Source organism: Miscanthus floridulus, chromosome 18 (assembly GCF_019320115.1).
Source record: "Miscanthus floridulus cultivar M001 chromosome 18, ASM1932011v1, whole genome shotgun sequence".
NCBI classification, from domain to species: domain Eukaryota; kingdom Viridiplantae; phylum Streptophyta; class Magnoliopsida; order Poales; family Poaceae; genus Miscanthus; species Miscanthus floridulus.
Genome location: NC_089597.1, coordinates 54,558,185 through 54,582,292, shown reverse-complemented (window position 1 = coordinate 54,582,292; position 24,108 = coordinate 54,558,185). Strand labels below are relative to the sequence as shown.

General features: G+C 43.9%; 2 protein-coding genes across 2 annotated transcripts; one reads left to right on the top strand and one right to left on the bottom strand.

Annotated features, from left to right (window-relative positions):
- Window positions 1-3,964: 3,964 nt before the first annotated feature.
- LOC136520865 (transcription factor TGAL3-like) lies at window positions 3,965-7,188 on the bottom strand. The gene is made up of 9 exons (XM_066514538.1): window positions 7,092-7,188; window positions 6,798-6,877; window positions 6,599-6,672; window positions 6,290-6,496; window positions 6,097-6,180; window positions 5,846-5,905; window positions 5,464-5,541; window positions 5,329-5,380; window positions 3,965-4,877 (listed from the first exon to the last, which is right to left on the bottom strand). The coding sequence occupies exons 1-9, from the start codon at window positions 7,121-7,123 to the stop codon at window positions 4,198-4,200; spliced, it is 1,347 nt and encodes a 448-aa protein (XP_066370635.1). The 5' UTR covers window positions 7,124-7,188; the 3' UTR covers window positions 3,965-4,197.
- A 13,028-nt stretch (window positions 7,189-20,216) lies between these two features.
- Window positions 20,217-20,549, top strand: LOC136523864 (cold shock-induced protein TIR2-like). Its single transcript, XM_066517402.1, has one exon. It carries the CDS (start codon window positions 20,217-20,219, stop codon window positions 20,547-20,549), a length of 333 nt encoding a protein of 110 aa, XP_066373499.1.
- The last annotated feature ends 3,559 nt before the right edge of the window (window positions 20,550-24,108 follow it).

The following is a 24,108-nucleotide window of genomic DNA, read 5'->3' as shown; positions in this document are numbered from 1 at the left end:
GAAAGAAAAAGCACCTCTCATGGTCGTACACAACGAGATTCCAATAAAATATTAGTACCATACTTAAACAAATAAAGAAAAATGATAGTACAAACAATTTCTTACATTAAACCGACTACATGTATAGAAGCAACGCGTGGCTGTGTCCGGATGTTTCGATTGAAAAACATGGGCCGAAAAACCACAGTCACAGTTAGGGACAGGAAGGTCAGAAGGAACGGGGGCATCTTTGCTAGACGCGTCGGGGTATAATTCTCGAGGACGACCCCGTTTTCGCCAAAACTCCTCCTGAAACATTTCTTGCATCTAACAAATAGGATGTAATTTAACAAACACAAATAAAAACATCACAACAAAATATCAATGAGAACCATAACTATAATACAATCAATTTTGTTCTAAGAACCAAAAGCAGTTAATATTATACCCTAAACCTAGGGTTTCTCATTTCATCCACAACAATAAACCCATAACATAACTACATGCGGCTTGGTTTGCTAGCTTTTTACACGTCTTGAAATCAACCTATGGTTGTATAATACACATATTGAGGGATACAATGAAATCCTAAGTGATGACGATTCTTAGGTTCAAAAATCCGACTAATATGTACCGAATCGATGCGAGAAAAACAAGGAAGTAAGCGAGTATACCTTGCTCTCAAAGATCTACGGATCAAATCAATGTTTTCAAGGTCTAATATGTCGATTCATGAGGTATGTGAAGTGGCGAGAAAAAAACCCGAGACGGAGGAGAAATAAGAGGAAGAACGCTCGGGAAGAAGTGCAGGCTGGGTTAAATGCAGGTGGCTCGGCGCCATTCACTATGGCGCCGAGCTCGGCGCTAAGATCTACGGCGCCGAGCTCGGCACCAGTCACTCTGGCGCCGAGCCCCTGGCAGGCCATTTCCCCGTGCCCAGGACCTCAACGCCAGTGACCGTGGCGCTGAGCTCGGCGCCAGTCACTCTGGCGCCGAGCCAAGGGTCCATTTCCGGAATTCTTTCCGCCAGGGGTCTATTTGAGAGAAACTTTTGAAAAAATGATCAAATGGTAAAAAATTCGGGGCAAGGCGCATGATTGCCGCGGACCCAGCCGTGTGCCCGCGTCGGCACGGGCCTGATTCCGTCATTCCGCGGCGCGCGGCCGGCACGCAGCCGGGCGTGGCCTCTGCGCAGTGCGCACCCAGCGCCGGTAAGCCCGCCGCCTGCCTCCGCCCCACGCGAATTTCCTATACCTGCTCCCGCCGCGCGCGAACGGCCGGCGGGACCCGGCGGCCATCGCCGGCCATGACGAGGGCATCTGCAGACCGCAGGCTCCTGCAGCCGAGGGGCAAAGCCTCGCCATGTACATGGAGCTCCTTCGCGATCGGAATCGCGCCCTGGCAAATAGTGAACTCAGAAACGAAATGGACGAAAGGTTGCACAAGTCAAGTTTTCCTTCAAGTTCAGAAGCCGGATCGTAACACTACACTAGCCGAGAAGCTGCTCTAGTCCCAAGTCTCCAACAGCTACTAGCAAAAACACCGCCAAAGTGACGATTACATGTCCTAGCTTACTTCGCCGTTTCTGATTGATTTCAGATGAATCCGCATGGTTACATCTCACGACGGACGCCATTAGTGTGTCAGCGCAATCTACGGTTCATATGATGACACTGACACGCCACACCTGGCTACTACGAATCAATCCGTCGGGCGCGTCAGCCACAGGGAGCTCAGCGCTCGGAGCCGCGAGAAGTAGTCGCTGACGACGAGCAGCGCGCGCGCGGCCTGGCGTGTGGTCAGGATCCGGTGCACCTGCTTGAGCGTCTGCTGCCGCAGCAGGTCCGCCTGGCGGAGGAAGTTCTCCACGGTGGCGAGCTTGCTCATGGCGACGGCTGGTGTTCATTAACTATATATTTCATATTTGATGTCATAAATCTTTGTAATTCTCTCTATGATTTTGGTCAAACTTTAGATGCTTTGACTCTAAAAAAACATTTGAATGTTTTATAATTTGAAATTGATGGAGTACTTTGTAATTGTTAGCTAACTGTTAGTTATGTTAGAATGAAAAATTTATTAATAGCTAATTGATAGCTAGGTGGTAGGTAAGATATTAGCTGAGCTTATTAGTTGAGGATTCAAACATATTTTCAACAAACTTTTAGCACCTAACTAGTTCCTAGGGATTCAAACGGGCTCTACCTGTGTTTGCTTTGATACAAAATACTTGAGACAAACTCCCCCGTCCAAAAGTCTCCATTGTTTAAGCAAAAAAATAATAATAAATCCAATAGTCCCTATCGCCTGAGGTGCTCCTTCTTATATCGACTCCGTCTCGCGTGAGCATGATGCCTCGGATAGACCACGAGTAATTACGACGCCACCTTGCCATTTGTGTTTATTCCGGCTCCGTCATCGTACCGTCTATACATCCAACACACCGCTCGACATAACATGCGGAGGAGGAACTTTTCTTACGAGTTTAAACATCTAGACTTAATTTGTGGAGCCAAAGTCTAGATTAATGAAGTCTTGATAGATGCAATAGTTTATTGCAAGACCCAACAAAATCCGTGCTAAGTTTTGTGCTAAACACATGTCAAAATGACACATATAAGTGCCGCGAAAATGGGAAAAATATGAATGGAATGGAAAATAATACAAAGTAAGTAGTAAATAAAGTTTATCAAACTGGATAAAACTTACATGCATGGTATATATATATGAAAAGAAAAAAACAATTTTTGATTAGCTCACATCAAATTCCTTCATGAACCTTTTAATGTGTGTCACTTAAATCTGTCACTCGAGCATGAGCAAATAAGGTTGATGAACTAGTATGCCATAGACTTCTTACCATTGGATTTGTATTCAAAACAATTTCTTAACGACTTTGATGCTACAACTATTAATAAGATCTCGTAGAGAAAGTTTATAGAGGGAGTACTTACTAAACATAAATAGTCAACATTGGAAATTAGTTGTCCCGTTTGGATCCTTGGAATTGAATTCATTTTGATAATTATAGTTTAGACACATAATAATTAAGATAATATGGTTGTATATGGATTATATCTGTATATTAGTATTCATTATACGAGGGATATACCTATGTGTTGCATTTCTACCGTAGGGGGGCGAGTTGAAGAATATGTTATAAATTACAAAGTAGAAACATAGAATGATGATAGAATCAATTTCCATCTTCTACCTCATGAATTTGAGATAGCCTTATATATAAACTCTGGCAAATGCTGGAATGTCAAATTCCAAACCAAATAGCCTAAATTAAGTAGATTTTAATTTTAAAAAAAATCCAAACAGCCCCTTACCGTAATTGCCTCCGTTTCAAAGATTTCCGAGGCCCGAATTCGTCCGGATCAAGGATCATGTATATGTCGTTTAGCATCACGTGCAACTTAACAAAGTATCAACTCTATTCTTTTCTTCGTGGGCCACTATTTGGTACCACGGCCCACGAGCGCCCACACCAGTCAGGCTAGTGTCACCCACGGTATCCAGTGGCAGTGGGCACGCTGGGCGCGATCAGTCCCCCGCGGCACGGCACGGAAGTCGGCGCGCTGGGCGCGCAAGGCGCATGATTGCCGCGGACCCAGCCGTGTGCCCGCGTCGGCACGGGCCTGATTCCGTCATTCCGCGGCGCGCGGCCGGCACGCAGCCGGGCGTGGCCTCTGCGGCTCTGCGCAGTGCGCACATCCAGCGCCGGTAAGCCCGCCGCCTGCCTCCGCCCCACGCGAATTTCCTACACCTGCTCCCGCCGCGCGCGAACGGCCGGCGGGACCCGGCGGCCATCGCCGGCCATGACGAGGGCATCTGCAGACCGCAGGCTCCTGCAGCCGTGGGCAAAGCCTCGCCATGTACATGGAGCTCCTTCGCGATCGGAATCGCGCCCTGGCAAATAGTGAACTCAGAAACGAAATGGACGAAAGGTTGCACAAGTCAAGTTTTCCTTCAAGTTCAGAAGCCGGAACGTAACACTACACTAGCCGAGAAGCTGCTGTACTCCCAAGTCTCCAACAGCTACTAGCAAAAACACCGCCAAAGTGACGATTACATGTACTAGCTTACTTCGCCGTTTCTGATTGATTTCAGATGAATCCGCATGGTTACATCTCACGACGGACGCCATTAGTGTGTCAGCGCAATCTACGGTTCATATGATGACACTGACACGCCACACCTGGCTACTACGAATCAATCCGTCGGGCGCGTCAGCCACAGGGAGCTCAGCGCTCGGAGCCGCGAGAAGTAGTCGCTGACGACGAGCAGCGCGCGCGCGGCCTGGCGCGTGGTCAGGATCCGGTGCACCTGCTTGAGCGTCTGCTGCCGCAGCAGGTCCGCCTGGCGGAGGAAGTTCTCCACGGTGGCGAGCTTGCTCATGGCGACGGCCATCTGGCCCATGTAGTTAGTGACGCTGTCGGCGGCGGACGCGGACGGGCCGAGCGCCGGGGCGGCGGCGGCGAGCGTGTCCCCAAGCGCCTGCTGCAGGGCCTCCATCCCCTGCGACAGCGCGTCCTCGGCCTGCTGCAGCGACTGCTGCAGGCTGCAGATGCCCACCAGCTGCTGCTCCGTCAGCTGCGGCTCCACCTGCCGCGCCACCACCTTGAGCAGCTCCGACGACCGGAACCCGCCCAGCCACATGAAGAACCGCTCCGCGGGGCTCATCCACATGCCCGACAGCACGTGGAACACGTCCGTCCTGGTGGCCACGCCCTTGAGACGGAACATCTCGTCGTAGTGCAGCATCACGCCGTCCACCAGCACGCCCAGGTCGTCATCGCCGATCTGCGCGCTCAGGGCCACCCGGAGGTCGTTCATGTGGTGCTGGTGCTCGTCCAGCCACCGCGCGTACTCCAGATCGAATGCCAACGCGCCTGCATGCAACAGGTGACACAGATTAGTTAGGGGTGTTTGGTTTTATGGACTAAATTTTAGTCCATGTCACATCGGACGTTTAAATGCTATTTAGGAGAACTAAATATGAGTTAATTATAAAACTAATTACATAGATGGAGACTAATTTACGAGACGAATTTATTAAGCCTAATTAATCCGTCATTAGCACATATTTACTATAGCACCACATTGTCAAATCATAGACTAATTAGGCTTAAAAAATTCGTCTCGCAAATTAGCCACAATCTGTGCAATTAGTTATTTTTTTCGTCTATATTTAATACTTCATGCATGTGTCCAAACATCCGATGGGACAGGGACTAAAATTTTCCTGTAGGAACCAAACACCCCCTTAGACTTTGCACAGGATCAGAATTCAGAATTGCTATGTATAAATGACAAGAGCTGAGCAATGTAAAAGATCATTGCCTCCAGTGGAGCCTCCATGATCGCCGGAGCGTCCACTTGCAATGAACATCCCCTGCATTATAGTTATACCAAAGCCCATATACAATCAGCGACAAAATATACATTTTTCTTAAAAAAAACAGATAAGGATTTCACCTGCTGCCTTGCCCTCTGAAGCTCCTGCTCAAGGTGAGCCAGCTTGGACCGGCTGTTCTCCAGCTCCACAATGTATGCCTACAGAACAAAGTTGCACAGTGCTTGAACAATCTTGCAAGTGGCTAACATGATACAGAAACTATAGACAAAACTCAGTAAGCCAAGGCAGCATGCCTCCATTGTAGATTAGAACAGACACATGCATTGTTGAACTTGAATTATCTGATATGCATCAGGGAAAATAACTAGAATGGTACTTTTTTTTATTTGGCAGGCATGTATTGGTCAGTGGTTACCACTATTTAGTTAGCAAGAACACAGGATGGAATGCCATGCATAACAAAATCAAAATGTACACAAGCTTCCCGTAAGGGATGATCACCTTCTTCCTCATCCGGCTTTTCCGGGCTGCCTCGCGGTTTTGCGCAAGCCTCCTCTGCGCCTGCCATGACACAGCACAAACCACAATCACATTTGCTACTCCTATATTGCTTCTAATTTTTCCACATTCAGCCTGTTCACTTGTCCAGCCAGGGCCAACCACCAGTGTTTTCCTCTCACAGATGACCAACGCCTCAGACTAGAAACTACCCAGCGAATTGTGTTCACAAGACATGACATGACATAGCGCACCTTGTGATCCCTCGATTCTACCATGCACACCGGCAACGAGTTGTCGTACTCGTGTCCATCGACGCTCTGCGTGATGGCTCCACCCTACGAACGGCGGCGCAATCACATGTCACAGCATATAATAAGGTGGAGTTCATGGCAGGCATACTGCGGGAATCAGGATCGAAGCTGAGTAGAGACGAGCAGAGCAGACCATCCGTGCGTCGTGGTGGTTGCCACCGCTGACGTCGTCGACGTCGGTGGAAGCCGTCTCGGCGAGCGGGCTCGTGACGACGATGCCGGAGTCGCCCCAGTTCTCGAAGTGCGCCGCGGCCGCCCACGGCATGCAGAACCGGGCGTCGTCCGCCGTCGTCGCCACCCCCGGCGGCGCCATGCCAAACGGGACCGCTACTCCTCCATGCTGCACAGAGACAAAAAGAGCCTCCATCATTCATTCACAATCAAGAGAAGCCGCGCGAGAACGAATCGTCTTGGGCATGCAACAAAAGCTCAGTGAACTCACCGCGGCGGCGAGCGGCGGCACGAAGGTGGCGGCGGCGCTGAGGCTGCTGGAGGACTTGGAGCTGGGTTTGGGGCCTTCACATCACATTAATCCCGCGATGCGCGTGCAACAGCCAGCCATGAGAAGAGAGAACAACCAGTGCGCGCGCATGCGCATCCAAGAAAAGGGAAGGAAACAAATGAACAAGGCAGGGCGTTACTGCGCTGGAGCTCGGGGAGGAGGATGGTGGCGCCGTCCCCGACGTGGCGGTACCCGCCGGGACCCTGCTCCACCCAACAGCTGCGATGCGAATGCAAATGCAACCACCGCGCCGCACGGCACGAGGGGGGCCGCGCAAGGCAACAACACGTTAGCGAGCCGGACGGACGCGCCGGTCCAAAGGGAGAGGGAGACAAACGCTCGCGCGCCGCAAGCGACACAAGGAGGGAGGGAGGCACTGTTGGTGCTGCGCGCGTGGCACCACGTGTTGCCTTGTGCCCTGCGGCTTGCTTACCTGAAGACGTGAGATGGCTGGTGTTGATTCATCGGGCACGCCGGCAAAGGCAGGGATCAGAACGGCGGCGACGAGGAGGACGGCCTGCTGCGCCCGTGCACCGTGGACGGACGGATGTGAGCTAAGCTTGGCTACCGGAGACGAGGCGAGACGAGACCGACGCCGTGCATGCGCGTCTGCTGCCGGGGTTGAAGGGGAAGGAAGGAAGCAGGGGAATAGGGGGCAAACTGAAGATAGGATCATCAGAGCCTAGCTCCTAGTATAGCGAGGAGGAGAGGGATCGATGGAAAGATACGATCAGGGCGCGTCAATTTTGGTGTCAGGCCGGCTCATCCATCAATCCGCACATCCAATCCATCATTCAGTCCATCAGAGATCAGGCGTCAATCAGTACTTTGCGATGGAGAAGAGAAACGCAGGGTGGCAGGCAGCGACAGAGAGCACAGAGCAGCGGGCCTTTTGTACTCCGCGCGTGTTTAGCTTAAGTTTGGAATTTGGGGTTAATGTAGCATTTTCGTTTTTATTTGTTAATTAGTGTTTAATTATAGATTAATTAGGTTCAAAACGTTTTTATCGTAATTTCTCACCAAACTGTGTAATTAGTTTTTTCGTCTATATTTAATGTTTTATAACCATAAATATTCGATGTGATAGGTACTGTAGCACTTTTTGAGAATTTAGGGTGGGCGTCCATCTGACTGACGACGCGCGTGGTTGCGTGTGCGCCGAGTCCCGGTGAGTGCTGGCAATGCTTCGCTCGAGGTCGAGGAGCCGAGACCGAGCGGAGCGGCAGGAACAAGGAGAGGAAGTGCCAAGCCAAAGGGTGGGCCTGGTGACTGCGAGAGCACACTGTAATAATAGTGTAATGGCTCGATGTGCTGTGATGGTGTGCGCCAGACCGCCAGTGGTAGGCTGGTAGCCATTGTTGTCCGCTCCTATTCCTATGTGAGGGGTAGGGGGATACCGCCCCGCTTTGACTGGGGTAGTGGTACGTGAGCAAAGACAAAGGGGAGCAGGGTGACACGTGAGACACGGTCGGGAGGTACTCCCATTCCTAAAAAAAACGTAATTTAAATTTGAATCCAATTTAGAAATTCCACAATCGACCTGTTCGCTGGTTAGTTTTTGGGCTGGTTTGGACTGGCTGGTGCTGATTTTATATGAGAGGAAAACACTGTTGGTTGACTGATTTGGACTGGTTGAAACCAACAAGCGAACAGGATGAATGAATCTAAAGACACCTATTCGTTATTATAAATGTTAGTGTTTCTTCATATAGATTTAGTTAATAAAACTATTTGAATTTTTAAAAACTTGAATGTATTTTTTGAACAGAGGGAGTACTCTCGCCCTAAGGAAACTTACTTTTGTGGTTTAATATTTGAACAAGATAAGACCTGTTTGAAACGCCAGATTTTTTTACATGTATTATACTAGCTCTGTTCTAAAAAGGGCTACGTGTCAGCTAAAGTGCTTCACGTTTGACAAGTTTCTAGTGCGTTTATGACTCCAAATCAATTTGTTATGAAAATACACTTTGTACTTAATCTAATGGTATTTCTTTGATATTATACTTTTTTATCTATAATTATCAAACTTATAAGATGGTAAAACATGATACTATGCTACATTCTTTTTGAGACAAAGAGAGTATATATATGATTGGAGGGAGGGGGAAGGGGGATCGAGTACTCCCTCTGTCCTAAAATATCTGTCGTTTTCGTTTCACAAGAAACAACTTTGACAAAATATATATTAAAAATATTAATATTTATGGTACATAATTGGTATTGTTGGAAAGATCTTTTAATCTAGTTTTTAATAAATTTATTTGGAGATTCAAATGTTGCACGTATTTTCTACAAGTCAAGTCAAACTTGCGACACGGAAACCAAAAACGACAAATAATTTAAAACAGAGGGAGTACGATTCAGGCACATAAAACCATGCATTACACCATTGATATTAGTTATCAACCATGCACAACACAATTGACTTTGTTGAAATTGCTTATCCTGTAAACGAATCGAGAACGCAAACAAAAACATGAAGAACACAATTTGATATATCAAATAAAGATTAAGTATATCAATCTGATAGGAGTTTAAAGTCTTAAATTGAAAGGATTAGTCGACATGCTACCTTGCCATCTCCACCGTCATACTCAGGCCCTGTTTAGATCCCACCCAAAATCCAAAAATTTTCAAGATTTCTCGTCACATCAAGTCTTGCAGCATATGCATGGAGCATTAAATGTAGGTAAAAAGAATAACTAATTGCACAGTTTGCCCGTAATTGGCGAGACGAATCTTTTAAACCTAAATAGTCCATAATTGAACAATTTTTACCAAATACAAACGAAAGTGCTACAGTATCTAAAAGCCAAAAAAAATCGCATCTAAACGGGCCTCAGTAGCTTAAGGCCTCCATGTGTACTACACCCGTGCCTTTCAATCTTTTATATCTCACACGAAAACATTAGTTCACATGTGCTACCATTAATTATAAGGAAAACCCAAATAAAGCTCTAGATGCTTTCAGAGCGTCGCTGGCTTGTGGACGCACATCCGTCGCTGTCACTCAACTCGGGGGAGAGAAGAGAGAGGATAGCGGCCACCACGCTTATACTCAAATACTCAACTTAGGGGAGAGAGAGGCGAGAGAGAGAGCTTGAGAGAGAAGGGAGATAGAACAGATATAAGCCTTGTTAGCATATAGGTACATGTGTAGACTCATTTGAACTAGCTCTGAGATCCAAATAAAGATGCAAATTTAGGCTTTGTCTAGTCTCTCTCTAAAACTTTATACCTTATCACATTGAATATTTAGACATATGTATGGAGTATTAAATATAGACTAAAAAATAATTAATTATACAGATTGCGACTACTTTACGAGATGAGTCTTTTAAGCCTAATTAGTTCATGATTTGACGATAAAGTGCTACAGTACACATGTGTTAATGATGGGTTAATTAGGCTTAATAAATTCGCTTCATGGTTTACTGACGCATTCTGTAATTTGTTTTTATTAGTATCCGAACACCCCATATGGCACCTCATTTAACATCCGATGTGACACCCTAAAACTTTACACAACACCACTTTAGTGACCGAGATCGGAACCACACATCCGAATTAGTTTGGGGAATGTTGGCGCACTTTACTCAAGTTTCAAATACTTTCCAAATGATAATCTGCCTACTTTCAAAATGTTAGGAATAATCATAGACACAACTTTAAAGGTTGAACGGTAGCTATACAAAACTATGTAATATATCGTTGCTCACATTGTAACATCATCGGTGTTATACCGTAAATCATTTACTAAAATATGTTATGAGCATCATGTTTATGTGTTAATGCATGTGATAAAGTGTGTAGATCAATTTCTGTAACTCGAAACGATCAACTAGAATGCGAAATGCGAAATGAAAGTTGATTCGATAGTCATGTTATATCACTAAGGGTTTAAAACTATTTTTTATTAAGCAAAAATGCTATGGAACATGTATGTGATACTTAAATAAAGTTTGAAGTACAAACTTTGTATATGACAATAAAATACCTACGGTCGAAAAATGATATTACTAGCTAATATTTTCACTAGCTTAGAAATCGCAAATGAAAATCAAATTCAGCTTTAAAACTTAGAAATTTTTAAGTCTGGCAATAGTTAGACACTACTATATTTAGTAATTTATTGTGAGAGATTGGGTTAAGGAGTGTTGTAGTGTTATAGCTCGATTTAGTAGTCTCATGTGCCATCTTGTGCATGGTGAAGATGGTTTAGGTCCTAAAGATAATGTTTAGTAGTGTTGAACGCTTTAAAATTCGTGCGTGTCACTGTCTCGATTTGGTTGGCGTCGGGTGTGCGGTCACCGCGTGGCCTCCCCACTCCACGCACATGGCCGCATCTCACGCGGTCAACTGTGCCGCCGCGCTTGGCCGGTCGAGCCGTCTGGGCTTAGCCGAGGCCGACCGCAGCGAGCTGTTGGCCCCACGTCCTGCTGCTCTACCTCGCGCTGCCATCTTGGGTGCCACCGCGGCCACGCTACGCTGCCGTCGTGTCCGCACTACCGATGCTCCTCGTGTCACGACGCTGCCACTGCCGCTGCCGTCGCATTGTCGTTGCATCTGCGTCGGTCCGCTACATCTCTACTATGGATGAAAATGGTACGGATATTTATTCGACCGTCCGTTCGACCGAATAAATATGAACACTTATCTGGATAGTTACTCGGATATCCGTAATTTTTTTCGAATACGGATACTAAAACGGATATCTTAGGCGGATATCAAATACGGATGTAATATCATCGATATCCGGCGGATATCGGATAATCCGGTTAAGTATCGGATATATCCGGATATTTAAAAACGGATATTATCTGGATATTATTCAAACGACCTTGGATGGAGAAATGATCAAAATAAAAATTGTAGATCTCAAAAAGTTATGAAACTTTGTTGTTTACAACTTTTTCGTTTGAAATCATTTAGTGCTTCAAAATTTAAACCGTCCAAACTTTCTCAAATGGAAAACTAGTTTATAGGCGTTAAAATTTAAAAATCATAAATTTGAACCATTCAAACTATCTCAAATGGAAAGTTGACCAAAACAACAATTGTAGATCTTGATGAGTTGAACAAACTTGGTATTCAAAACTTTTCAATTTGAAGTCATTTAGAGTTCATAATACTAGAGTCAAAGTGTTGTTTTTTCATTTGACCAAATTTGACTTGGTCAAAACTTGCTCAAATGAGACACTAAATGACCTCAGATGAAAAAACTCTGAATACCAAGTTTGATCACCTCAGCAAGATCTACAATTGTTATATAGCTCATTTTCCCATTTGAGAAAGTTTTATCAAACACTAGTCACAAATTATTAAATCTCATATAGACTTTCTGAAACTATGTCACACACTTGTGAAATTTGAACTATATTTTATTCAAACTTTCTCAAATGAAAAAATGGCCTATATAAGGATTGTAGATCTTGATGAGATGAACAAATTTGGTATTCAAAACATTTCAATTTGAGACAATCTAGGGTTCCGAAAACTAGTTTGTAAACATCGAAATTTAAAAATCACAAATTTGAACCATCCAAACTATCTCAAATGGAAAGTTGACCAAAACAACAATTGTAGATTTTGATGAGTTGAACAAACTTGGTATTCAAAACTTTTCAATTTGAAGTCATTTAGAGTTCATAATACTAGAGTCAAAGTGTTGTTTTTTCATTTGACCAAATTTGACTTGGTCAAACTTGCTCAAATGAGACACTAAATGACCTCAGATGAAAAAACTCTGAATACCAAGTTTGATCGTCTCAGCAAGATCTACAATTGTTACATAGCTCATTTTCCCATTTGAGAAAGTTTTATCAAACACTAGTCATAAATTCTTGAATCTCATATAGACTTTCTAAAACTATGTCATACACTTGTGAAATTTGAACTATATTTTGTTCAAACTTTCTCAAATGAAAAAATAGCTTATATAGGGATTGTAGATCTTGATGAGCTGAACAAACTTGGTATTCAAAACTTTTCAATTTGAGACAATCTAGGGTTCCGAAAACTAGTTTGTAAACGTCAAAATTTAAAAATCACAAATTTGAACCGTCCAAACTATCTCAAATGGAAAGTTGACCAAAACAACAATTGTAGATCTTGATGAGTTGAACAAACTTGGTATTCAAAACATTTCAATTTGAAGTCATTTAGAGTTTATAATACTAGAGTCAAAGTGTTGTTTTTTTATTTGACCAAATTTGACTTGGTCAAACTTGCTCAAATGAGACACTAAATGACCTCAGATGAAAAAACTCTGAATACCAAGTTTGATCATCTCAGCAAGATATACAATTGTTACATAGCTCATTTTCCCATTTGAGAAAGTTTTATCAAACACTAGTCATAAATTCTTGAATCTCATATAGACTTTCTAAAACTACGTCACACATTTGTGAAATTTGAACTACATTTTGTTCAAACTTTCTCAAATGAAAAAATAGCCTATATAAGGATTGTAGATCTTGATGAGCTGAACAAACTTGGTATTCAAAACTTTTCAATTTGAGACAATCTAGGGTTCCGAAAACTAGTTTATAAACATCAAAATTTAAAAATCACAAATTTGAACCGTACAAACTATCTCAAATGGAAAGTTGACCAAAACAACAATTGTAGATATTGATGAGTTGAACAAACTTGGTATTCAAAACTTTTCAATTTGAAGTCATTTAGAGTTCATAATACTAGAGTCAAAGTGTTGTTTTTTCATTTGACCAAATTTGACTTGGTCAAACTTGCTCAAATGAGACACTAAATGACCTCAGATGAAAAAACTCTGAATACCAAGTTTGATCGTCTCAGCAAGATATACAATTGTTACATAGCTCATTTTCCCATTTGAGAAAGTTTTTATCAAACACTAGTCACAAATTCTTGAATCTCATATAGACTTTCTGAAACTATGTCACACACTTGTAAATTTTGAACTATATTTTATTCAAACTTTCTCAAATGAAAAAATAGCCTATATAAGGATTGTAGATATTGATGAGCTGAACAAACTTGGTATTCAAAACTTTTCAATTTGAGACAATCTAGGGTTCCGAAAACTTGTTTGTAAGCATCGAAATTTAAAAATCACAAATTTGAACCGTCCAAACTATCTCAAATGGAAAGTTGACCAAAACAACAATTGTAGATCTTGATGAGTTGAACAAACTTGGTATTCAAAACTTTTCAATTTGAAGTCATTTAGAGTTCATAATACTAGAGTCAAAGTGTTGTTTTTTCATTTGACCAAATTTGACTTGGTCAAACTTGCTCAAATGAGACACTAAATGACCTCAGATGAAAAAACTCTGAATACCAAGTTTGATCATCTCAGCAAGATCTACAATTGTTGCATAGCTTATTTTCCCATTTGAGAAAGTTTTATCAAACACTAGTCACAAATTCTTGAATCTCATACAGACTTTCTAAAACTATGTCACACACTTGTGAAATTTGAACTACATTTTGTTCAAACTTTCTCAAATGAAAAAAATGGCCTATATAAGGATTGTAGATCTTGAATCCATGACCATGACTCCATGAGACCCATGAAGCCATGAGCTTGGCTATTTCTACTCATGCCGCGAAGATTGGTGCTTGTATGATGTTTGATGTATGATGTACCTGTATCTTTATCTTATTTGTTGCTTTACTCTTTAGTATTTCGGCTTAATCTAGATGGATTATGGACTCATAGAGTGGTGTAATGGTTTGCGCACGTATGATATATATATATATATATATATGCTGCTTTTACTCAATATCTGAATAGATATTTGTATCCGACCTTCTCCGAATCCGATTCATACCGTATTCGATACTCATTATTCGTATTCATAATCGAGTCAATCCGTATTCGTATATGTATCCGAACGCTATCCGTGTCCGAATCCGAATCCGAACAGAAATATGAAAACAAATATAATATAAGTGATATCCGTTCGTATCCGATCCGTTTTCATCCCTAATCTCTACGTTGTTGTCGGCCCTATGCATGTCGCCTCAGCCACGCGCACATGTGCGAGCCGCCGTCACCATGCCCTTTGTGGCACTGCGACGTGCAAGCCATGCCGGTCGGACAAGTGCACACGTTGTCCATAGCGCCGAGACATGGGCCTCCCGTTCCCACCGCTCGCGTCCCATCAAGGCGTGGACGAGCTGAGCCCACCTGCCACGCCGTCTCTCTCTTTTTCCTCTGTTTTCGCCACCGTCGTGTCGCGTCACGGTAAGCCCGAGAGCGAGCACCTCTCATCAATTCCTCGTGCTCGCATCTTTGCCTTCACGTCCCCTCTCCAGCTGACCCTACCCCGCTTTGATTGCGGCTCTACCGAGCTCCAATTTTGGAGCTTTGTCCGCCACCGTGCCATTATGAACCATCGCCGCCCGCATCATGGCCAGCCTCCACCACTTCACCCCTGCACTAATTCCTCTACACCACTAGCTGCTAGTGGGAGTGCTACCGCCTCCCCACTGCCGCTGACGTGGCCATGTCCATCGTGGTTCGTCGCCGTGCTCGCCGCGCGCATGTGGCTAGCACTGCTCAGGTAGTCGCCGGTCGAACCACCACTTTGGCCTGTTTCACGATGTGCCCCTGGTGCTTATCCCCTATCTCTACCGTCCTGTTAACGATGTGGCTCACCAGAACGCGGTTGCCTCCGTTGCAAGTCGCCCACCACCGGGGAGAGTCCGCTCTGCTTCACTCTCATTCGTGCCACCACCGCCCATCGATTCGCGTCTAACCCTAGGTGAGCGTCGGCCTCGTAGATAGGTCAGCGTAGGTCCCATGTGGTAGGCGCAAGCGCTAGTGCCACCGCTCGCCGTGCATGGAGCGTGTGGGGGAGGCCAGAGACCTTGCCGTTGTAAAGAGGAGAAAGATCCGAGGGTTCCGTTACAAAGTCGTTGTCTATAAAAATAGTACGTGTAGTGTTTGTGCTATTTTCTGATAACGCGAGAGTGTTTTTGTAAGAGTGCCAGCACGCACAGGCTTCCTCGTCACGGGCCACCTCCGCGCGTGGGCCTCACCTCGCCTGTGGGCCGCCGCGTGCTCATGTGTGCGCGCGCGTTGCACCACGTGGGCAGCGTTGGGCCGAAATCAGTTTAGCTTTTTCATAGAGAATAGAAATAGCTTTTCATTTGTATTTCTGAGCTGATCTTTGGTAAATCATATAAAATCATGTAGGTATCTAAAAATTATAAAACTAATTTTGTTAATTTTCTAAAATTATGTTCTATCTATTAGTATATTTATTTCATATATATGCTTGTTGATGCTAGGAGCTATTAAATTATTTGGGAGTGCTTAATATTGTTAGGTTAAATATTGTAGGAATTTTTGTGGTAGCTTTTAAAACCCTAAAATTTTTACAGTAGCTTCATTGTATTATTATGTGCCCACTGTAATTTTTGTAGCCCTAAAATAGACTATTTAAAATAGTAGCTAAATATCCATTAAAGCTAAATGAATAATGACATGATGTTGGTTATAAAAAAATTAAGCACTTGCAGGGTGAGCTTGGAATCTATTTGATAGAGATAATGATTAGCTTAGTATCTTAGTCATTAGAGCTAGCTTAGTAGCTTAGCATGTGTATTCTTATTTTAAGAGTTGCTGTTGCCAAAATGCTAAGTGTTGCATCATCATCGCATGCATGTAGAGAACGAGTTGGCAGAGATCGTGACCATCAGAGATCTCGAGTTCAAGGAAATCATCGAGGAGTACGAGGAGAAGATTCTCGTGTAGGAGGAGGTCCTAGAGCCATCACTGACTGACTGAGCTAACATCGTGTCTACCCAAGGCAAGCCCTGGTGCATAACCCTTATTTTGAATAATTACTGGATATATATATATATATGTGATGTGCATCTACATTATAGGCTTATTGTTGAAATTACATGCATAGATAAACCTACCTATGAGTCCTACTAGTATAGGTCGAGTAGATGCTATGCTTAGGCTATCGGTAGCATGAGTAACCTATCGTTAATCATAATAGGTGATTATTATTATCACTCTCATGATAAAATGGTAAAAAGGAAATAGAGATCGGGCAGGAATATGGTACGGGTATTGGTGAGTGTAAGAGGTTGTGTCTCGCGGTTAATGGAGCATAGCTTGGTTATACTGTTTTCTCTATTCGTGTTGGTTAAGGACCGGTCGCTGTATTGGATTCTAGTCAAGTCATAGACTTATGAACCTGAGCACATACTTGCTTATGGGGGTGGGAAGACTCGTTGCTCTCTTGTCGTGGATTCTGACTCTTTTTGGACTGACTGCTTGAAGACAGGGATGGTAGAGGTATAAGCACCACACTGAGTCCAAGACTCAAGTGTGGGGGCTTAGAGTCTAAGTTTAGATGGGGACTAGGACCCCTTGATAGGAGAGTGGTGGGTTGGTCCTACTTGTGCCTGGGGTACAAGCAGGGCGTGTATTTTGGGATACCCAGCTGGGCTATATTGATTCACGAATCACCGTGTAATACAGTACGACTTGTCTACGATCTAGCACCGTAGTAAGAACTAAAAGATAAAAGATGGTGAAATAAATCTGATTGCTCAACTCTTGCTTGAAAGTAAAACAGATGCTTATATAGAATGGTTAGCTAATGAACTAATCATTATTGCTAATAAAACACATACATAAGGATTCACTACTAGTATTACTTTTTGTAAAAAGAAAATCCTGCAAACCATAAAGCTTATCATATACTTTGGAGTCGAGAAATTATTCTCACTAGTCGGGTAAGTCTTACGAGTATATTGTGTACTCAAGATTTATTTACTCCTATTGCAGGTGTAACTTGAAGAGTAGCTATTGTGTGGAGGATTCTTTTGGTGGGCATAGACGGATCCTTGTATCTTATCGTTAAATGTTTATTGTAATTCCGCTGTTTAAATTTCACACTCTGAACTTGGTATTATAATAATGTATTTCTAAGAACTCTTGTTGTATGAAATGGACTAAGTATTGTAAGCTCATTCTCATTATTGGATTTTAGAGGAAAAAATGTGGATTGTTCGAGTTCTTGCTTAGGGTGTGCTCGACGGAACCGTTCGATATAACTTGCTTTCGGGGTGCTTAGTGTCTAGTAAAAAACGAGCGTCTCCAAAGATGTGTTATTTTAGACAGTTCTGCCACACATATTAATTAAAATATATAACTAGATATACTAAAAATATTTTTCATTATATTTAAAAATCCAATCCATTAGTATTATTAAATTAAATATCATAGTCTTTGTTATAGAGATAAGATTTAAATTATTTCAATGATACACCACTAATAATATTAAATATTATCATTAGTCATAAAAGTATATATTACATAGCTAAGTTTTCCACGGATATAATATCAAATATCATCTATCTTAGAATACAGATAAAGATTTAGATAGAGAAATAAATAAGAAAAAAGATAGGAAAACATTCATGTTTTTAAAATAATTTTTATTATAGTTTAAAAAAATTAAATCTATTAGTATTATTAATTTAGATATCATAGTCTTTATTATAGAGATAAGTTTTAAATAGTTTCAATGATACACCGCTAATAGTATTAAATTATTATCATTAGTCGTAAAAGTATCTATTAGATAGTTAAGTTTTCCATGGATATAATATCATATATAATCTATCTTAAAATACGGATATAGATTTAAATAGACAAATTAATGAGAAGAAAGATAGAAAAGCATTCGACTTTTTAAATAGTTTTTGTTATATTTAAAAATCCAATCCATTAGTATTATTAATTTAAATATCATAGTCTTTATTATAGAGATAAGATTTAAATAATTTCAATGATACACCACTAATAATATTAAATATTATCATTAGTCATAAAAGTATCTATTAGATAGTTAAGTTTTCCACGGATATAATATCAAATATCATCTATCTTAGAATACGGATAAAGATTTAGATAGAGAAATAAATAAGAAAAAAGGTAGGAAAACATTCATGTTTATAAAATAATTTTTATTATATTTTAAAAAAATTAAATCTATTAGTATTATTAATTTAGATATCATGGTCTTTATTATAGAGATAAGTTTTAAATAGTTTCAATGATACACCGCTAATAGTATTAAATTATTATCATTAGTCGTAAAAGTATCTATTGGATAGTTAAGTTTTCCATGGCTATAATATCATATATAATCTATCTTAAAATACGGATATAGATTTAAATAGAGAAATTAATGTGAAGAAATACAGAAAAGCATTCAGCCTTTTTAAATAGTTTTTGTTATATTTAAAAATCCAATCCATTAGTATTATAAATTTAAATATCATAGTCTTTATTATAAAGATAATTTTTAAATAGTTTCAATGATACACCACTAATAATATTAAATGATTATCATTAGTCATAAAAGTATCTATTAGATAGTTATGTTTTCCACAAATAATATCAGATACTCCCTCCGTATCACAAATAGAGGACGTTTAGGACATGAGTACGATTACCAAGGGGTGATTAATTAGGGATTAGTTTTCCTGTCTTGCCCTTATTAAATACAGCAGAGGGTGCTACCTGTATAGCAATCTATCGTAGCTCGGTTGGCCAAGGCTCCGCGGCCTGAGACCAGAGGTCCACGGTTCGACCCCTGGCGGCCACGGTAGTTTTTGTTGCTATGATTTTTGCATGGCTTTGCATGGCGCTGTGCGGGTGGGGCGTTCGCGGCGCGGTTTGGTCGTACGCGCAGCGCGCGGCATGGATTTGCAAGGAGCTGTGCGGATTCTAAGGGAGATGGCGTTCGCGGCGCGGGTTTGGCCGTTCGCGCGCGCTGCGCGGCGCGGTTTCTTTGTTTCACTCGTTTCGTTGTTTCGCTGGCGCGCGTGACTTCAAAATTTTCGGCAGCAACGCAACCGTGAGCGCTACTCCAAACTGGAGTAGTATTAAAACATCTTCTATCCTAGTTTCTTCATCTTCTCAACACCTCTTCTTCTTCTTTCCTTTCCTTCCCCATCTACTCTAGAGACAAATGTCTGATTACATTCCAACATTCGATCTCAATGTCCTAGCAACAGAAGATGACGAAGAAGACGTTGGGTTCGATCTCAATGAGGCATAAGATGACGACGACAACAACAATGGTAAGCAACAATGTTTTTCAAACTTTTATGTTTGTTGCATGTGACACGTCCGACTGAACGAGCCTTCAATCTTCTCATTCTAAGAACACAGTTCTTCTTCTCTTGTTGCTGAATGAGCATGTACTTCTTTTTTTAATAGGATTCGATTTGAACTTGCCACTAGACGAGTTTGGTGCGGTCGACTTCGATTATGTAGAAAACCTCGCTGGTAAGCATGGATAGTACTATGGGTTTGCCATGATGTTTATCTTTCAGTAGAACTTGTTGTAATAAAGGATCACTATGAATGGCCTTGATTTTTTTCTCTCTATATAAAAAATGCCTAGTATTACTTGTTGTTGCTAAGAACACTATGAATGACCTTGTACTCCACCGAAGGAACTTGCTGTTCTCTATAAATAGAACTCGCCCCCGGCCGCATACAAACGCCCCCGGCGGCAAGGATTCCGGCACCATGCCCACGGAGTCCTGCAGCGCGACGACGGAGTCCTCGGCGTTGAGCAGCAGCGGGTCGACGGAGTCCGCGTTGGTGAGCTCCTGCGAGTCTAGCCCGACCTCCTCCACGGCAACCTCCAGCCCGACGTCCTCCTACGAGTCTAGCCCGACGTCCATCGCGGCGACCTCCTCCGACTCCGGCCAGATGTCCACGGCGAGCATCACCCGTGCGCCGCCGTCCACCGCGCGGACGACGTCCACCGCGCCGCCGTCCACCGCGCCGGGTTCCATGGCGAAGCGCGCTGAGGGAGATGGCGAGCGTGCGTGCTCCGCGACGAGTCGTGCACGTTGACCCTAAACTCTAGCCGGCGGACTCCGCGCGCGGCGAGCGAGCTGTGGACGGCGAGTCGCGAATAATTAAGGACGCATGCCGAGGAGTGCCGAGGGAGGCGAGCGGGGCGATCGGACGGGCGGCGCGCGTGGGAGTCGAGTCAAGGAGACGCGATCGAGGCATGCGCGTGGACGAGGGAGGCGAGCGGACGGGCGGCGCGCGTGGCCCAGGGGCAATCGCGTCCAAAACCAAGTTCCAGCGTGTGGACGTCTTCTTTTGCCGCAAACCCGCTCGGCTCCATAACATCCCCTATTTGTGATACGAAGGGAGTATCATCTATCTTAGAATGCAGATACAGATTTAGATAGAGAAATTAATAAGAAAAAATAGAGTAGAACACACCTATTTTTGGCTAGGACATCGTGTACTCTCTGTTCCAAAATAAATACATATTTTGTTTTCTAAGGAGTCAAACATTTTAAAGATCGATAAAATACTTATAAAAATATAACAAATTTTATGATCTATTATAAATATTATTAGATTAAATATTAAAAAATATTTTTATGTTAAAGTTATTTAAAAAATAAAAATATTAATATTATCTTTTATATTTACAGTTAAATTTAAAAAGATTTAACTCTTCGAGAAATGAAATGTCCGCCTCTAGTACGAGTTATGCTGACGTTGGAGAGAGATCCAGAGCGCCCGAGCGCGGCAGCCGGCAGAGCGAGGGAGTGAAGAGGGTAGAGGAGTGTTTGCTGCTTTGTTTAGCTTGCGTAGTTCACGCTCCCCTTTTTCGCGTGACGCGATGGCGTGATCAGAGCTGCAATAAGTGCGATGGAAACGACGAGTAGAGAGAGAGAGTAGCAGTAAAAACGAACTGGCTGGAGCAGTAAAAACGGAGAATGCTCGCTCGCTTCCGCGCTCCTGGTCCCGGGTCCTCCGGGCCGCTGAGCAGTGAGGACCGACTGCACCCCGCCTGGCAGCGGGCGCCGTGCGGCACTGCGGCAGATGCAGCCGTGCGGCAAGTGTGCGTCCCACTTCCACACACTCACGGCAGCCAGCCAGCCAGCCAGCCTGCGCCGCGCTGACCTCTCCGTAGCCCGTAGCGCCGTGGCGTAGCGACAGGCCGAGCCGCGGTGCACTCGATCGATGCGCATCACGGCACAACTTTACGTGCACGATCGCCCACGGGACACAGAGCCAGCCCCAGCCAGGTCTTGCAGTGCAGGCACTGCCGGCTGCCGCCATCAATGGCTCCTCTGCGTCTGCGTCTGCGCTGCCTGCGTCTGCATGCATGTACTCGTACGCGTGCATCTGCGTCCGTGCTAGAGGCCCGCCGGACTCGATGCCGGGAGCGCGGTGCCGGTGCGGGGTCGCCACCGGGGTGGCTGAATCGTGATGGTCCGCTACTGCCAGCCTGCCTGCCCGTTTATGTTGCCGAGGCGGAGGCCGGAGCCGGAGGGGCGACGCTTCTTTTGCCTGCGAGCGCTGGTCCAGTGCTCCGTGTGGACCGTGTCCCTTCCCTGACGACGAATCCGCGATCTTCCAGGCACAAATCAATCAATGCATGGGGGTGGGGCTTTCAATTTTGTCATCGTCGAAAACCATGATCTGAGCAGTAAGATGCGGAGTAGTATACATTGAACAAGAAGGAAATGATTATGTGTGAATTTTCCATATCCTAGTTGTAACTCAGAAGGAAATGGTGTACAATCCTGCTTTCATTATCGCAAAAAAAAAAAATAACTTTGACAACCTCACAAAAAAAAACTTTGACATGCTCTTATGTTCCTAAATAACAGAGCAGTGTGTTAGTGGTGATCTCACCGGCTCGGCCCAACGGTCGAGTTTGGCATTGACCTCGCGCCCTTATCGGGGGCGCCCAATCCTATATAGTTGGTGGGCCACCGTCACACTGCGCTATATAGAGAGGTGGGGGTCGGCGGCTCTCTTCACAAGGTTGACTGAGCTACAGTTCCCACCGACAAAACCCTAACACCGATCTACAGAGGGTGCGCAGCCAGTGACGGGAAGCCGCCACCGTCTTCTCTACCGGGACACCGCGCCATTGCTGGACCGCACCACCGGACTCCATAGCCATGGACGGCTCCAGCACCTCCACCGAGCCCTCCGACGGTCCGATGATTTCTCACCTCTCACCCTCTCCACTCTGTTACTCTATTTCTTCATATACTAGGATGAACTACATCTTTTATCACAAGTGTAAGATGTTATACCTGCTAGATCTATGCCTAGTTGATCCTACAATATCTATCAATGGTATCAGTCGAGCCTAATCTGGACATAGATCTAGGCTTTGGGGTAGAAAAGAAGAAGATATTAGAAGAAGGTGATTCGATTTTTGATCTGGATGAAACCCGTAACCCTAACCCTAAAGGGGAAAGGACGGAGAAGGGGAGGAACCTACCTGGATTTTTTTGCCCCCGTCGACACCTGCCGTTTGCACGAGAAGAAGACCGCGCCGCTGCTTCGCCGGGGCGCGGGGAGGGAGCCACCGCAGGCGCGCGGCCTCGCCGCCACGTGTACCCTATCGAGATTGGGCGCTCACCCTCGGGTGAATGCGCGCTGTCGACGAGGGGACCTACGGCGGCGCCGCCGACCTCATTCCTCCGGTTGTGATGCGGGTGGCTGTCGTCGCTGCTCTGCTTCGCACTGAGAGAGAGAGAGAGGGAGAGGGAAGGGAATGAGGCGAGGGTTCGGGGAGAGAGCGTCGTCGCGCTGTTTTGATCAGTCGAGACGCGCGCTCAGCCGTCGATCTGAGATGGACGGCTATGAGCGCACCGGGCCGGATTGAGCCTAGGCAGGGAAGTAAATTCCCAGCCCAGGCCCAGGTTGCGGTCTAGGTGCGAGGAGCGCGCGCGTGAGTTGGGCCTAGAATGCGCTGGAGCTGCGCTAGGCCGTGCGCGCGCCGTTGGGCTACTGTTGCCACGCTGGGCCGGGCTAAAGGAACAGCACTCAATGTTTTTTAGTATTATTCATTTTAGAAGCTTTTTATGTTTTTTCTATGTTTTGATGCTAAATCTTTGTCAAAATTTGAACCAACAGAATAATTTTTTCAAGAGTAGATGGGTACAGTAAAATACTTCTGAAAAGTAGATAAAGTATTTTTCATGTTTATGCTGCGAATGATGATGTTTATGATATTCTAATTAAATTCAAACCAACGGGAGGATTTAATTTTGAGGAGTAGTTATAATTTTTAGTAAATTTATGATTTTGCTATTTTCTGACCAAAGTTGTTGATAGCAATATTATAAATGTTTGATTTATAAGTTTATGCATTAATTCTATTTTCTGGCCAACGGTGATGTAGAATTAATGTAGAAGAAGTTGTATGTTTTAATTTTGACCAACGTTAAATTAAGGCATGCAATCATTATGTTATGTTTTCTCACTTTCTCTGACACTGTTTTTCAGTACTCAATCATATGGCATTTATCTCGCATATTTCACCTCTTGAAGGGGGCAACTACAGAGTATGGCGAGAGAAATATGAGCTCGCACTTGCGCTATCCGAGAATGACTTAGCACTTACCTCTCCGTGTCCTACTAA

Excerpts from the sequence above, each read along its gene's own strand:
- LOC136523864 (XM_066517402.1), top strand. The coding sequence starts at position 20,217 with ATGCCCACGGAGTCCTGCAGCGCGACGACGGAGTCCTCGGCGTTGAGC.
- LOC136520865 (XM_066514538.1), bottom strand. The coding sequence starts at position 7,123 with ATGAATCAACACCAGCCATCTCACGTCTTCAG. Across the intron at positions 6,878-7,091 it reads CAGCCATCTCACGTCTTCAG|CTGTTGGGTGGAGCAGGGTC; the intron begins GTAAGCAAGCCG and ends TTCGCATCGCAG. Across the intron at positions 6,181-6,289 it reads ACCACCACGACGCACGGATG|GGTGGAGCCATCACGCAGAG; the intron begins GTCTGCTCTGCT and ends CGCCGTTCGTAG.